This window comes from Diceros bicornis, chromosome 10 (assembly GCF_020826845.1).
Source record: "Diceros bicornis minor isolate mBicDic1 chromosome 10, mDicBic1.mat.cur, whole genome shotgun sequence".
Taxonomy (NCBI): Eukaryota; Metazoa; Chordata; class Mammalia; order Perissodactyla; family Rhinocerotidae; genus Diceros; species Diceros bicornis.
The window spans coordinates 70,077,031-70,091,162 of NC_080749.1; the positions used below are offsets into that span (position 1 = coordinate 70,077,031).

Below are 14,132 nucleotides of genomic sequence, written 5' to 3' on the forward strand. Positions count from 1 at the left end.
GTGTGTAGGTTTGGAACAAGGCAATCTCAACAACCCGGACAAATAATTGAAATGATAATCAGTGTTCCTGCCACATTGAGTTAGCATTCAACAGCGCAGTGACATGAACCTGTGTGATGTGGAACAAGTGCATTCAATTCTAAAGTCACAGGTGCTCACTAGCTAGAGAAAAGCAATAGCAGCCATTAGGGTGATGTTTCCCCCTCTGGAAGGTGGGAGAAGATCTTGGGAGGAGATTGTTTTTCATCTTGTTCACTGGATGGCAGATGATTGACAGCTGCATGTGGTCCTTCACCTTTATGAGCAGAAGGTAGAGGAGGAGGGGGAAGCAATTCAGCACAAGGGACATGTGGCCAGTTCACAGGGCACATTCAGCCCTCCCCTCTACACATGCATCTATTTCTGCTGTTACATCTGTAGTACAGATAAATATTAATGGTAATCCTAATTTCTAAAGAGAGGCTATTTTGTTCATCAAACTCTGTTTTGGAGCGAGTGGAGGGGCAGATACAATGTGACATACTCAGAAAGGCATTGGCCTTTGGCAGACAGCCCTAAGGTTGACTCTTGGCCACTCACAACCACTGTGACCGTTGGGAGTAATTGAGGGTCAGTTCTCTCATCCGTAGAAGAGGTATCATCATGCTTATCTGGTTGAGTTGTGATGGAGATTAAGGGCGTCTTAGCTCGGTGCTTGGTACTTTGTAGGAGTGGAGTCCCTGGTAGGTGCCATGATCATCTGAAATACTTGGAAACCCAGAATGACTTTTCCTCAAAGTCTCAGACACTGAGATATTCTTGTAATTAGAATCTTTCTCTTTCCTCCCCTTCCCAGACTCTCTGTTTCCTGCCGTTTCTCCCTCTCCTTTGGTGTTCATTGTACAGATTTCGTTTTTGTTGTATTACTACTTACAAGTAGCCACATAATATTATTTTCAGGACTTGTAGCTAGTAGTATGTCTGTAACAAAGGACCACTCTGTACCTTAGTTAAAGAGTTTTATTAGGTCTGGAATATGGTCAGTGTTTGGAAAATCCTTGTCTCATTACAGAGTTTATCTCAAGGAAGTATTGTGTTATTTGCTCTCAATAAAGGCTGCCTGAGGTGATATTTTTAGCCAGTTTTCAGCGTGGCATAGAACTCATATATAGTTCTTTAATTCATAGTCTGAAATGACTGGCAGCACAGGAACAAAGGAATTATAATACGATGGTAGTTTAGGCATGTCTCAGACTAGACTGACAGTGACCGCGCCTGACAAGCTGGCCGCCCTCTTTGGGCAGCTCCTGGCCTGTGCGTGGGCTCCTGATCTAAGACCAGTGATTTATGGCACAGCATAGATAAAAAGATGAACAGGGCTTGATTCTTTCCTCAAACTTTGAATTGAGAAATACTGGAAAAAGTAAAATATCAATGGAAGCAGATGCTGGCAGTCTTGATGTGAGGCCATAAGGGGCCATGTGCAAGCAGAAACTATGAGTAAGAGTCTTTGAAACAGACCAGCTGTGGAGTAGAAAGTGAGAAAGCCAGTTAGTAGCAGGCCCAGGGGAAGCAGGAACATGAGCAGGGGATGAGCACGTTGATGTTAGAACTGGAACTGGAAAGGAAGTCTTCGCTGACTTGGGCTGCCTTGGTCTGTAGTGCTGCCTGGCACCATACTCACTCTTGGGTCCCAGCTTTTCTCGTAGCTCGGTGATAGGTTGCTTGGGGGTTCCTGGCTGTGTTCATTATTACGGTAAAACTTCAGTACTTGTTGTAACTTGAGAGCATCTCTGTGCTGAGCAGCTGAAAGAGCCCGACCACGTCACACCTCTCTGTTCCAGCGTCACAGACTTTGGGGTAGAGCTTTGTCATGAAACCACCTCTGCCACTGATTGGGAGACCCTGGGCAAGCTTTTAAAACCTTCTCATGCCTTCTGTTTCTTCCTCTGTGAAAAGAGGCTGTTACTAGTATTAGTTATATATATATTTTGCGTATGTATCACAAATATGTTCTTAGCCTGGGGATGTGAGGTGTACACACTGAATTTACATTGTTATAGATATAGGATCCAGGTAGAAGCCTAAAAGTGTTATTGACCTTACATTTGTAATTTTTCTCATATGAGGTTTTTCACAATTTTGAACTGTGTGTAAAAAACCAACTAAAGTGTTCGGTAGACCAAAGAGTGTTTTTGAAAAACTAATTAAGACAAAAGCCCTCTTCAGGGGAATTTGGGAAATCTTACAGATGTCTAATTAAAAACGCTGTGGCACATAACATCTTGATGTCTTGTGATCAAATTCCCAGGATCTGAGACCCAAGAAGAGGGCAAAGTCCTCCTAATGAAGTGAAGAGCGTGTTGTCATTTCTGATGATTCCACCAGCTCGTCTTGTATAATCATTTCCCCAGTATCCTAGTGTTTTAGTATTAGTTTCGTTAAGACGTATCTCGTGTGCTCGTCTGATAACTCATCAGTTCACTGTGTACAAAGACCGTTTTGTAAGCGTTTGGCATTATGGGACTCCTCAGTGAGTTTAGCTGAGATATTAATGTATGTATGGGCTTTTGAGTCCTGATTTGGCTGTTTACAGTGGCCAGTAGATTCCATTAGAGCCAAACCTTGAGTTTCTGTAAGCACAGCAGATAATATTTACGGAATGCTTGCTGTGTGTCAGGTGCTGTGTTTCGTGCTGTGACACACAATCTCGTTTAATCCTCTGAATTGGATGAGGGAGGAACCAGCATCATTCTCCTTGTCCAGATGAGGAAACGGGCTTGGAGAAGTTAGGTAATGTGCCCAGGGTCACACAAAACTGAAAAACTACCAGATAACTTGGAGCTGAGGCTTACATAGTATTTTAAATATGTATGAAGCATTAAAATACTGTATGACGTAGAATCTGAATAAAGAGCTCAACACACTTAAGTCTGGATGACCTGGGTTCAGATTTAGTCAGTGTCATCATCTAACCTCTTCACCCCACACACTGACTTGGACTTCAGAACTCTTTCAGACTGAAGCCCAGACTCCTCACCCTGACATTTGAGGCTCTCTACAGTAGTTTGATCCCATCCCAGTCTTATTTTCTAGGCTATTAGTCACAGGAGGTCTGTGCTCTAGGCAAGCTGTTCCATTTCTTTTCTCTGAAATGTAGTTGGGTGGGCCTTTGCGCCTCTGTCCATATTGTAATCCATGTTACAGCATGTGTCAGAATTTCCTTCCTTTTTAAGGCTGAGTAATATTCCATTGTATCCACATTTTGTTGATCCATTCATCCATCAATGGACACCTGGGCGACTTACTCCTTTCGGCTATTGTGAACAAGGCTGCTGTGAACCTGGTGCACATATGGATGTCTATTGTGAGTCTCTGGTAGTTCATACTTTAAAAAAATACATTTTGAAGGATACAACTATCTTAGCAAAACTTTTTTAAAAAAGAGAGATGTTCAGCTATCATCAAAAACCTGAAATCTCATGTGCCGCTCTTTGGGGGAACATTACTTTATCTGAATCATGCTCATCCTTTCAGACCTGCTCAAATCCTCCGGCTTCCCTAGAACATTCTCAGACCTCTGCAGATTACTGTGACTTTTCCTTCATTTAAACCCAAAGCAGTCATCTAGACAGTAAGATAATAAGACTGTTGACTCATTTAGCCAAGAATCACGTAAATCCTATTTCATCTGTTTCCGTGGCTGGAGTAGTTTACTCTTATATTTTATGTTTTACAATATGTCTCACTTTCTAGTATAAGCTTCTCAGAGGCACAACCACAGGAGCATCTTATCTTTCCCACTATGTCCAACACACTGTTTTGCATAAAGAAGGCTCTTACTGAATTTGTTACTTGCTTGTTCAATGATTGTTGCCTAAATTCAGTCAAGGCTATCAACGCAGTTGTGCAGCCGAGTAAAGGGTTATTATTACCTGAGTCCTGACCCATCCTGGATTTGAACTGTTATTATTTTAGAGATGAAAGTAACATGGCTTGGAGACTGGGACTTGGAGGACTCATACACATTCTTTAATATTTCTTTGATGCCATTTTAGGCTGAATAACTAGCATTAAGTAAGATATTTAAATAAACATTACCCGTTGCAGTGCCACTTTCCTGGTTTATTTCTCTGAAGTTAAAGGATGATTGTAATACACTGTCTTGCATTTCTTCGTGATGTATTCACAACTTTGTGTGCTGAGATAAACATTAAAAAAAAAAAAATCTTTTCTGTTGAGATGAAAAATTTCCCCTGTAACTAGAAGATCTTTTCTTCCCTCTCCCACCTTTTGTGTTTATTCCCGGTGGTAGAAGGATTTCGGCATCCCTCAGATAGTCAGAGAGGCTGCTTCTGCCCAACAGAATAGCTCTCTGTTGTAGAGAGGTGAGGACGCCGTTGTAAGGCATTGTACAACTCAAGTTTCCTGTGACTCGGCATTCTTCTTGGCCACTTTTTGCCAAAGCTTCCCAGGCCTGACAGACAGCATGTATTGTGTGCTCTAATGAAAAGAGAGCAGATTCTTGGCTCCTCGTCTTGATCCCACGTTTGTTAGATAATGTGGTCATACCACGTAACTTCTCTGTGCTCCATTGTTATGGACGTTAAGATGGAGAATTCATATCTGTCGCAAGGGGGTTTAGGAACAGTTTAGTAAAAAGGCGCCTAAGTGTATATTATATGCCAACGCTTTCACAGGTTTGGATGAGTTTTTAAGGAGCTGCAGAGACTGGAAACAACTCAAATTCATTCTGAGGAAAATAGGGGAGCTGATGGGTAGGCAGATGGGATGGCTAGTTAGGGCCTCAGCAGAGCAGGGGCTTTACAAACATGTTTGGGAAGAATTTGATAGTTGAAGCGAAGCGTCGGAGTAGTCATCATGTTGAAAACAAGTCATCGTAGGATTTCCTTACATGTATTTTATGGTTTAGTTATAATTTTATTTTCAGTTTCATATCGGGAATTGAAATGTAAGCTTTCAGGGTTTAGGGCTTCTAAAGATCGTCATGTTGCCCTGGGAAGGACTATGATGTGAAAGATGTGAAAGTGTTCTGACTTGTCTGTGTGTGTAGACTAATGCTTCGTTTACCTGGCATTGTGTAGGAATCTACCAACAGGTCTACACAGTTGAGACTCACAAAATATTCACTATTTCACTTGAATAAAGTTTTTTTGGTTAAGTATCTTTCCAAAATGTATTGCATGTATCCTTGTCATCAAAACCAAAATGCGTTCTCTCATTTGGCCCTCCATGGTTAGGCTGTGCTCTGACTCAGTGCTGTAATAAGGCACTTGGGGCCAGCTGAGCTGAGCTGTTGGCTCTTACTATAAAGGGCTCTTCATTTTTATACTTTTAGAATTATTTTGATCACTTCTTATGCCTTTTGCCTCCTTCTTTGATTGCTTCCCTTTTGCTCTCTTTTCCTTTTTCCATTAGTGGCTGTTGTTTCTTCCCTTAGGATGAGAGTTCTTAACCTAGTATATCAACTCTATGCAAACTTTTATGCGCATATTATATGTGTTTTTTTCTGGGAGAAAGTTCATAGCTTTCGTTGGCATCTCGAAGGGATCAACAACTGAAAAAGAAGGTTAAGAAGTGCTCTGTAGCAGTATTTTTTAAACTGCAATTTCAGCCCATTAATGGATGATGAAAACCGTTTAGTGGGTTAGCACCTGCAGTTTTAAAGAATTTTGTAATGAATAGAATTGAACAGAGAATCTCAGTGCATCGCATATTTATGGATTTGTGAAATTTTTATTTCATATATATGTATGTATATGTATGTAAATAGACACTCAAATACACATACTTGGTCATGATGAAAATTTTATTTCTGACAGTGAGCCAGATGTTTGAAATACACTGCTGTAGAACAGGTCCAGTTTACAGATGTTGCTGCTGTTTCTCTGTAGTGTGCAGAGATACCATATGCCAAGTTTATTAGAAGTGTGGCTAAAATTAAGTAAGTAAAGCTAGGAGGATTTTGTTTTCTCTTCTAAATGTTTATGGAATTAATTACATAGGAATATTTAAAGGGGAAAGCAGGATAGGAATAGAGCAACAGTGACACTAGTATGGTTACTGCAATTCAGAGTAAAACCTGGTCCTGTGACTCCTGAGGATGAGGGCCATAAACAATGGTTTTCAACTCTGGTTACATATTACTTCATCTGGGGAGACTTGAAAAGATGCAAATGCCTGGCCCCTCCCCAGACCGTTGAAATAGAAATCTCTGAGGATGGGGTCGTGGAAGAACTTTCTTATAGAATAAAATGCATGGTCTCTGGCTTATATATGTCAGGGGCCTTTCTTCTGTGTTCTGAATTGTGGTCTGGAGGGTGGAGGTCACTGGATGCATGTCCTCCAGAAAAGACTTCAATTTCCATTATAATCACAATAGGACCACTCAAGTATTATTTGGTTATTCACAAGGCATCTGTTCTGGAATGCTAGAGATATCTGAAATATGAAGACGGAGATTGTTTTGGCTTAGGAATGTTTGTACGTTCTTGATTTATTGTCTGCCCTTGAGAAGTGAAAGATAAACTTGCTAATTGAATGTGCCATTTATAGAAAGGTAGAGCTTTTCCTCTCCCTCTTCCCTTTTTCTTTTCTTTCCTTCTTGTTGGCTTCTCTTCCCTCCCCCTTCCCTTCCTTTTCCTCTCTTCGATTTCAGAGGCTGGTCCCACAGGGCAGTGCGGTGGAGGGAGCTTTCCATTGTCATGGTGGGGGTGTGCACACGCCTGACGACTTAGGGGTGCTGGGGGATGGGAGCGTGGAGGTGGTGAGCTAAGAAGTGGCTGGGGTGGTTAGGAGGTTGGTTACACTGGGTAAATAAGTACATTGATTGAGCAAATACGTGCATACATGCGTGCATACATACATTGAGGGTACTGAGAACAGACTTGTCTCTGTTGGAGACGGTAGATAGAACCTAATTGGTAGATAGTCTTGGCTGTTTTGTGGAAGGAGTCCTTTTCAGTGTGATCAGCCTAAAAGAAGAACCTCCTCTGGAATCCAGTAGGAGTTTCTCTGTGAGTCCTTTGGGACATAGGGACCATCTTGAAGCATGAGCACAGCCACAAAACTGGCCTGGTGGGAATGAATTAAACTGCCGGAGGCCTTTTGTGAGCTCTCTTGGTACTGGCACCATCTGAGTGCGTTGGTGCTAGACGCAGTCCATACTTACCTGTTATTTCTCTTCGAATAAGTGAGTGGAACTCTAGTGGGCAAGAAGTGGATCTTTATTGCTGTTCCCTTTTGTAAAGGTATACGATGCTTTGCTTTCTTTTCTTTTTTTCTCCTTGGCATATTCAGAAAAAAAGGGCTCATAATGCACCGCCCTCTTATGCACATACTTGACTTTAAAAAGCTCTGTGTCTTATCTCCACTTTCTTAATTCCAGCGGTTACTTAAGAGTTAGTTTACCATTGCTTTTAGAGCATGATGCAATAAGAAAATAGCAACTTTAAATAATGTGCAGCTGCTTGTTAAAAGAATAATGAAGTGTATCATTTGTAAGTCCAAATGTTAATTGATGTAAAAATGAACTGTCTGGTCACCATTGTTCTGATCCCCAGAAAAGGAGGTTTAATTGGGCACTGCAGTTACCTGAAAGTAGAATGGGTAGCTGCCCAAAACTAGAGGAGAATTGTGGACTCCACCCAGCCAGTCAGCTGCTGTTAGGAATGTCTTTTGTGTCTCAGAGAAAGGAGGGTTGTGGGTATGAACATTTGAGTTATTCTGTTGGCACAAATGGGAATAGTTAAATCTTTGACTAATGCACATAGAACCTTCTAGGAGGAAACCCATAAACGGCAAGGGCCGGTATCATATTAGATATGATACCTACTAGAAGTTTAAGATTAGAGGATACATATGTGAAACAGACACATAAAGTAGAATGGAGAGAGAGAGAGCACAGTTTCTTGTACTGTTTGCTTATTTATATTGGTAAGGTTTGTCCTGCTCAGCCCCTTGTCTGACTTGTTGAGCTATGTTGGTGTGTAACAAACCAGCCCCCTGCCCCCTGCCCCATTAATGGCTTAATAGGACAACCATTTATTTGTGCACAATTCTCTGGGATAGCATCTGGTGGCCTGATTGGGGCTGAATGGTTTAGAACGGCCTTATTCGTGTCTGACTGTTGTCAGGCTGTATAGTTCAGGGCGCCTCGGCTTCCTACATGACCTCTCCAACAGGCTAGCTCAGGCTTGTTCAGATCATGGCTTCCACACAGTTGTAAAAAAGAGGGGCACATCCTAATACACAAATGCTTTTCAAGACTGCTTGTGTCTCATCTTGTAATGTCCCTTTGGTCAAATCAAGTCACACAGACAAGTCCTGACTGAAGGGGTGGAGAAATAAACTCTGTCTCTTGATATAAAGAATGGCAAAGTCACATTTCAAAGCGGTGTGCGTACAGGGGTGGAAGGAATTGTTCCAGCTGTCTTTGCAAACAATCTACCACAGTAGGACAAAGAACCCGAGGCAAAGAATGTAGTTTAAGGATTTGTTCAGTGGCAACACGTGGCATACAAGTTTAATAAAATATTGAGGACAGTGTGCAGTGTGCTTGGTAGTATATTTCAGCAGAAGAATAATTGTATGAGAGTCAGTGGTTTGTACTGTCCACTTTCTTAGTGATGAACGGACCCTGTGCGAATCATTCGTTCCGGTAACAAATGTTTAAGGGATATCGTTAACAGGCCAGACCTGTTCTAGGTGACAGGGAAACAGCTGGGGAAAAAGCACACGTAATTCAGTATATGTACAAGTCACAAGTAACAAAGAGAAACTTAAAACTTTGTAGTGTGGCTTTCGATTTTGGGTTTGAGGCAGCAGAGTTTGTTGTCTATGCAAGAATGCCACAGAGGCAGATTTTTATCAAGGATTTAGCCACTGTGACGTTTAGTTTTAAAGAGCAACTTGGTCATTGGTTTCTCTGCCAACAGTGAATATGTATTTTAGTTATTGTATTCAAGAAATTACCTAAAAAGGGAGATTCATGTACTTTTCTGCTAAAGAAGCTGATCTTTTAATCAACAGATATTAAAGGAATAACCAATCATTGTATTTTGATATCTACCAATGGAATTAATTCTAGTATATTAGTTAGGAGCTTTTTAGACAGTTCTTCAGTCTCCAGCATCTCCCATCTACTTGCCTAGGTGGGTTGGAGTGTGAAGAAACCTTGAACAAGTCTTGTCTCAAAGGGATAAGTTAGGAAACTTGGAGTCATCTCTTGTCAGGCCAAATTAAGTGGGTCCTGGTGATAGAATGTCAGAAATAAAAGCAAAGGATGGCGTGAGAACTGAGAGTTTTCTTTCACAACAGCTGTCTTGTCTATTCTTGATAAGATTATTTTCTTACAGGGTGAAAGTATGTATAAAAATGACCTATTCAGATTTCCAGGTTGAGGGAAAAGTCTTTCATAATTAAAATAATTGTGACCCATGTAAAAAAAAATTAGAACATTTCTACTGTTCTGTTTTCTATTCTGTTTAATTTTCTAGAACGATCTGGCAATCTCTTTGAATCCAGTGGTGGCAATACTGGAAAAACTTGTTGCTCTAAAAATGCAACATTTTGTTGCATGACACTGGAAAGGTGGGGAAGTTGGAGGTGCCTTTTTTTCCTTCTTTCTTTCTTTCATCTTTTTCTTTGTTTTTTTGAGAAAGATTGGCCATGTGCTAACATCTGTTGCCAATCTTCCTCTTTTTCTGTTTTCTCCGCAAAGCCCCAGTACATAGTTTTGTATCATAGTTGTAGAGTTGTAGCTCTTCTGTGTGGGATGCTGCCTCAGCATGGCTTGATGAGCCGTGAGTAGGTCCGCACCCAGGATCCGAACTGGCGAACCCTGGGCCGCCAAAGTAGAACACGTGAACTTAACTGCTATGCCACCTGGCCGGCCCCTCATCTTTTTCTTTAAAAAATTTTGATCACTTTCATATTTTTGTTAACATCCTCCCTCCACCCCTGTCTTTATGATGTTGGAACTGAAAGGAAATGTGGAGCTGCTAAGATGAGTTATAGTTAAGTGACTTTTGCTTGTGGCATTGTGCTAGTTTTTGTACAAAATGAACTAAGCCAACAACTACTCTTGCTGCCAGGAATTTAAGATCGAAATAGAAAGGAAGATAAATAGTGTTCTAGTTTGTAGTGTGAGAGGGTTAGTGTCTGCTAAAATATAGCATTAATCCCTCCAAAAGTACGTTTGAATTCTACGTTAAATTTAAATTCGGCGTTAAATGCACTCTCCTTCAGAAAGTACATTTAATTCTGATATTACAGTGCATTAGATATAATATGAAATGATGTTCTTTGAATACCCCGGGGGATAACTGTGGCTCTGATATTGAACTGCATGTGGTCTGAGCTCCCTGTAGAGATTGACAGGCTTGTGCAAGAGCAGCACCCAAGTCCAGGCCCTGTTTGATGGGAATGGGTGTGGGTAGGGTGGAGGGGAAGCCCTGGGTTAGTGTAGACTGGAACAGCAGGATAAAGATGAGAGAAGGAAGCCCCAGTTCTAACCGGAATCAGGGGAAGCTTAGCTCTTGCTCACAATTAGTCATGGTTGGTGACAACATTTTTGGCAAGAATGACAGGACTTTGGAGAACTCTTATCCAGGATCATAAATTAATTGAGAGATTTATTTTGAAAGGTATTTTCAGTGTATAAATCTATGCTTTCCATTTATCAGCAAAATCAATAAACATTATTGACCATCTGTTTCAGAGATGTAAAGTGTTTGTGAAAAGTATAAAATGAATTGTTAAGCAGTAGAACTAGAGTTGTTTTTAAAAAGGATGAAATCGTGACACTAAGATTTAAGATGTTAAAGTACATACTGTGTGTTAATGGGTATATTTAATTCTTTCTTTTGCAGACGTACATTGGAAGTGTGGTTATATCCGTTAACCCATACCGCTCATTGCCCATTTATTCACCAGAGAAAGTGGAAGATTACAGGAATAGGAATTTTTATGAGCTGAGCCCTCACATGTAAGTACGAGATTAAAGCATTAAGTTTCTCTTTCGCTCCAGAGATGTGTAGTTGACAGATGTGTCCAGCTGTTCCCTCTGAATCTCAGGAAAATGGTTTAGTCATTTTTTTAATCAGATAAAGGAATGTAGAAATTAATTGTTATGCCTCATTTTAAATGTAAAAAAAGGCAAGTACTTCATTTGGCGTCAGGCTCTTTAAGTTCTGAAATATTTGGGTTTAGTATGTAAAATATTTTCTATTAAAAATTCTGTTAAGTAGCAGCTGCTGCTGATTATTTTTGCAAATAAAATAAGAATGTGCATTGCTCATTGTAAAGAGCCCAAGCAGCATTTCTGTACTCTGGTTGGGTCAAAAAAAATCCCAAGGGTGGGGTTGTGTAGTGGTTCTTAAGCAAAAAGAATTAATAATACCTTCAGTTTGTCATCTTCGTGGACATTGTTCATCAGATGTGTGCATTAGGCCAATGATTTCACCTTTCCCAAAGTTAGTCACTTGTTCGATTTTTCTGAAGAAGCTCACTTGTTAGTGTAAATAATTCCTGATAATAATAATCTGCAATAATTACCTAGTGCCGAGGTTGAGAAACCCTGAACTAAAGTGAAAGAACGTGCAGGGTTTTAGTTGTGTCCTAGCAGAGAAGAGTTTTCTCTGTATGATTGAAGATGGGCTCTATTGATTTTGATAGAAAATAAAATCTAATAATTAAAGAACATATATACCACTGTCTAGGTGTTTATTTTAGTTTCTCTTGATAATGCATCATAGAGTGACATTTTTGGGCTGTTTGGAACTAAAGATTTAAATAATTTGTGAAAATGGTTGTTAAAAACTAAATACTATGTATTTTACCAATCGAGCGGATACTGATTATTCAGTTTTCTTCTAAAGCAGTAGATTTTGCAAGTGATCTTGTTTCATTTTTTGCCTTGACAAAAATAAAATCTGAAATTTGTTTTATAAAGTTATCCTTATAGTTTAGTCCCTGCAATGAAATACTTTATTTGATGCCTGAATATTTATTTTAAATTCTAGTTCTTGAAACCGTGCTTCTCAAAGTAAGGTACTTGGATCAGCTGTGTCAGAATCCCCCAGGAGCTTAGGAAAAATCTAGTTTCCTAGGCTTTGCCTCAAACAAGCGAGGAATCTACATTTTTCACAAGCTTTCCAGGTGCTTCTGAGGTGTCTGCAAGTTTGAGAATGTGTTGTCTTCAATGTATATTTATAAATGTTTTCCTTCCCTTAACTGCTTACCACACATCATCATCTTTTACAATAATAGTATTAACAATAAAAATAATAATGGCTTGTATTTATTGAGTACTTATTATGTGAAGGCTCTGCTCTAAATACTTTACATGCATTGTAACTCACTTCATTCTGAAAATAATCCTGTGAGGTAGGTACTATTACAAATGGGGAGATTGTCACAGAAGGGCAAGTAATTTATCCAAAGCCACACAGCTTGGGCGGGGAGCCAGGGTGTAAAAACAGCACCTGAGGCACCTCTTAGCTGGAAATGGGTTCCACTGTTTTCGTGTTAGGGCCTCTTACTCTGTGCTTCCATCCCGCTGCCCTCGGCTTGCCTGCCTTCTTGTACCTGGAGCCCTCCAGGATACCTTAGCTGTGCCTTAGTTTACCTGACTGCATGCCATTCTTCCATTGCAGCTTAGATCTCCACTCTGAGAATGTTTAGATGTATAATAGATGTCTATTCTAGACCATAGAAGTTCATGTTCTGGAATGTCCATTTTTATCCCTGCCTCTGAAAGATTCTTGTAAAAGGCTGCATGGCAGTGCTACCCTAGTTCATCCCCTGTGAAAACCCCCCTAGATCATCCCCAAGGAAAACAACCACAACCAGCAATAAAATAAAATAAATTTCCAGTGTGCTTAGAATAAAGACAAAAACTCTTTGCCACGGTCTGTAAAACACTGTGCATGGGTGCAAGGTATACTTTTACCTAATGAATCTGAATTTGCTAGATTCATATTATACCCCCCTCCCCATCTCGCTTTGTTCTTTCGGTTCTCACCTCACTCATTCCCCCAAGGTCACCTTTGCACATTCTGTACCTTCTGCCTGGAATGCTTTTCCCTCCCTTTTCCTCAAGGCAACTCCTGTTCTTCCTTTAGATCTCAGATTGCCTTAGACCTCAGGGAAGAACTGTCCCTCACCTGCTCCCTGCCAAGATCAGATTTATTGCTCTTGTCACAGTTAAAATTTAACATTTCTTTATGGGGTTATTTGATTCATGTCGGCTTCACCTGCTATGCCAGCTTTTGCTCACCGTAAGATTCTCAGCACCTGAAAGTGTTTAAAGTAACAGTCATGCTCTGCATAACAATGTTTTGGTCAATGACAGACTGTATACATGATGGTGGTCTCATAAGATTAGTGCCATATGGCCTAGGTGTGTGGTAGGTGATACTATCTAGGTTTGTGTAAGTACCCTCTATGATGTTCGCACAGTGACGAAATTGCCTAACAACGCATTTCTCAGAACGTATCCTCATCATTAAGTGACTCATGACTGTGTGTTGAACAGGACTTGGGTTCGAGTCCCAGCTCTTCCGTTTACAAGCTGTGTAATCTTGAGCAAATTACTCGAAAAAACTTCAGTTCAGGACTTCAGTTATTTGCTCTGTTCAGTGGGAAAATAATTATTAACTTACAGGATTTTTGTGAGGGATGACTGTCTAGTAGATATTTAGGTAATAGAATTATCCGATATATGTAAAGTGCTTAGCGTGGACTCTGCCACGGCCCTATAGTAAAAGAGAGCTGCTGCTATTGACAGTGAGAATTATACTAATTATCATAATCATGAGACATGTGGACACATTTCCAACATCCTAACAGGCTCTTTCTTACCATTTGCTCCTCCGTCGTGGGACATTTTCCTCTTCCTTTAATGCATTTTCCTGCATTATTCTTTGTGAGTGCCCATCTTGGACAGTATCTGAAACAGGATCAGTGCCAGCTAGGCTCCCTACTAAAACCCAGCCTGACATTCCCATATAGGATTTTTGTGATGTAATAGGATAAGGTGACTTTAGGCTTCTGATGCATTCTAACCATAACTATTTCAAGAATTTGGTTCCAATTTGAATAAAAAAGAACTTAAGCAGCTGCTTAGACCA

General features: G+C 40.3%; 1 protein-coding gene across 5 annotated transcripts in view; it reads left to right on the top strand.

Moving 5' to 3' along the window:
• Positions 1-14,132, top strand: part of MYO1B (myosin IB) — a 180,700-nt gene that overhangs the window by 41,713 nt on the left and 124,855 nt on the right. For all 5 annotated transcript variants that reach the window (XM_058549453.1, XM_058549457.1, XM_058549454.1 and 2 more), the window contains one exon: positions 10,872-10,987. In XM_058549453.1, coding sequence (XP_058405436.1) covers positions 10,872-10,987 — 116 coding nt within the window. The remainder of the gene's footprint in view (positions 1-10,871; positions 10,988-14,132) is intronic.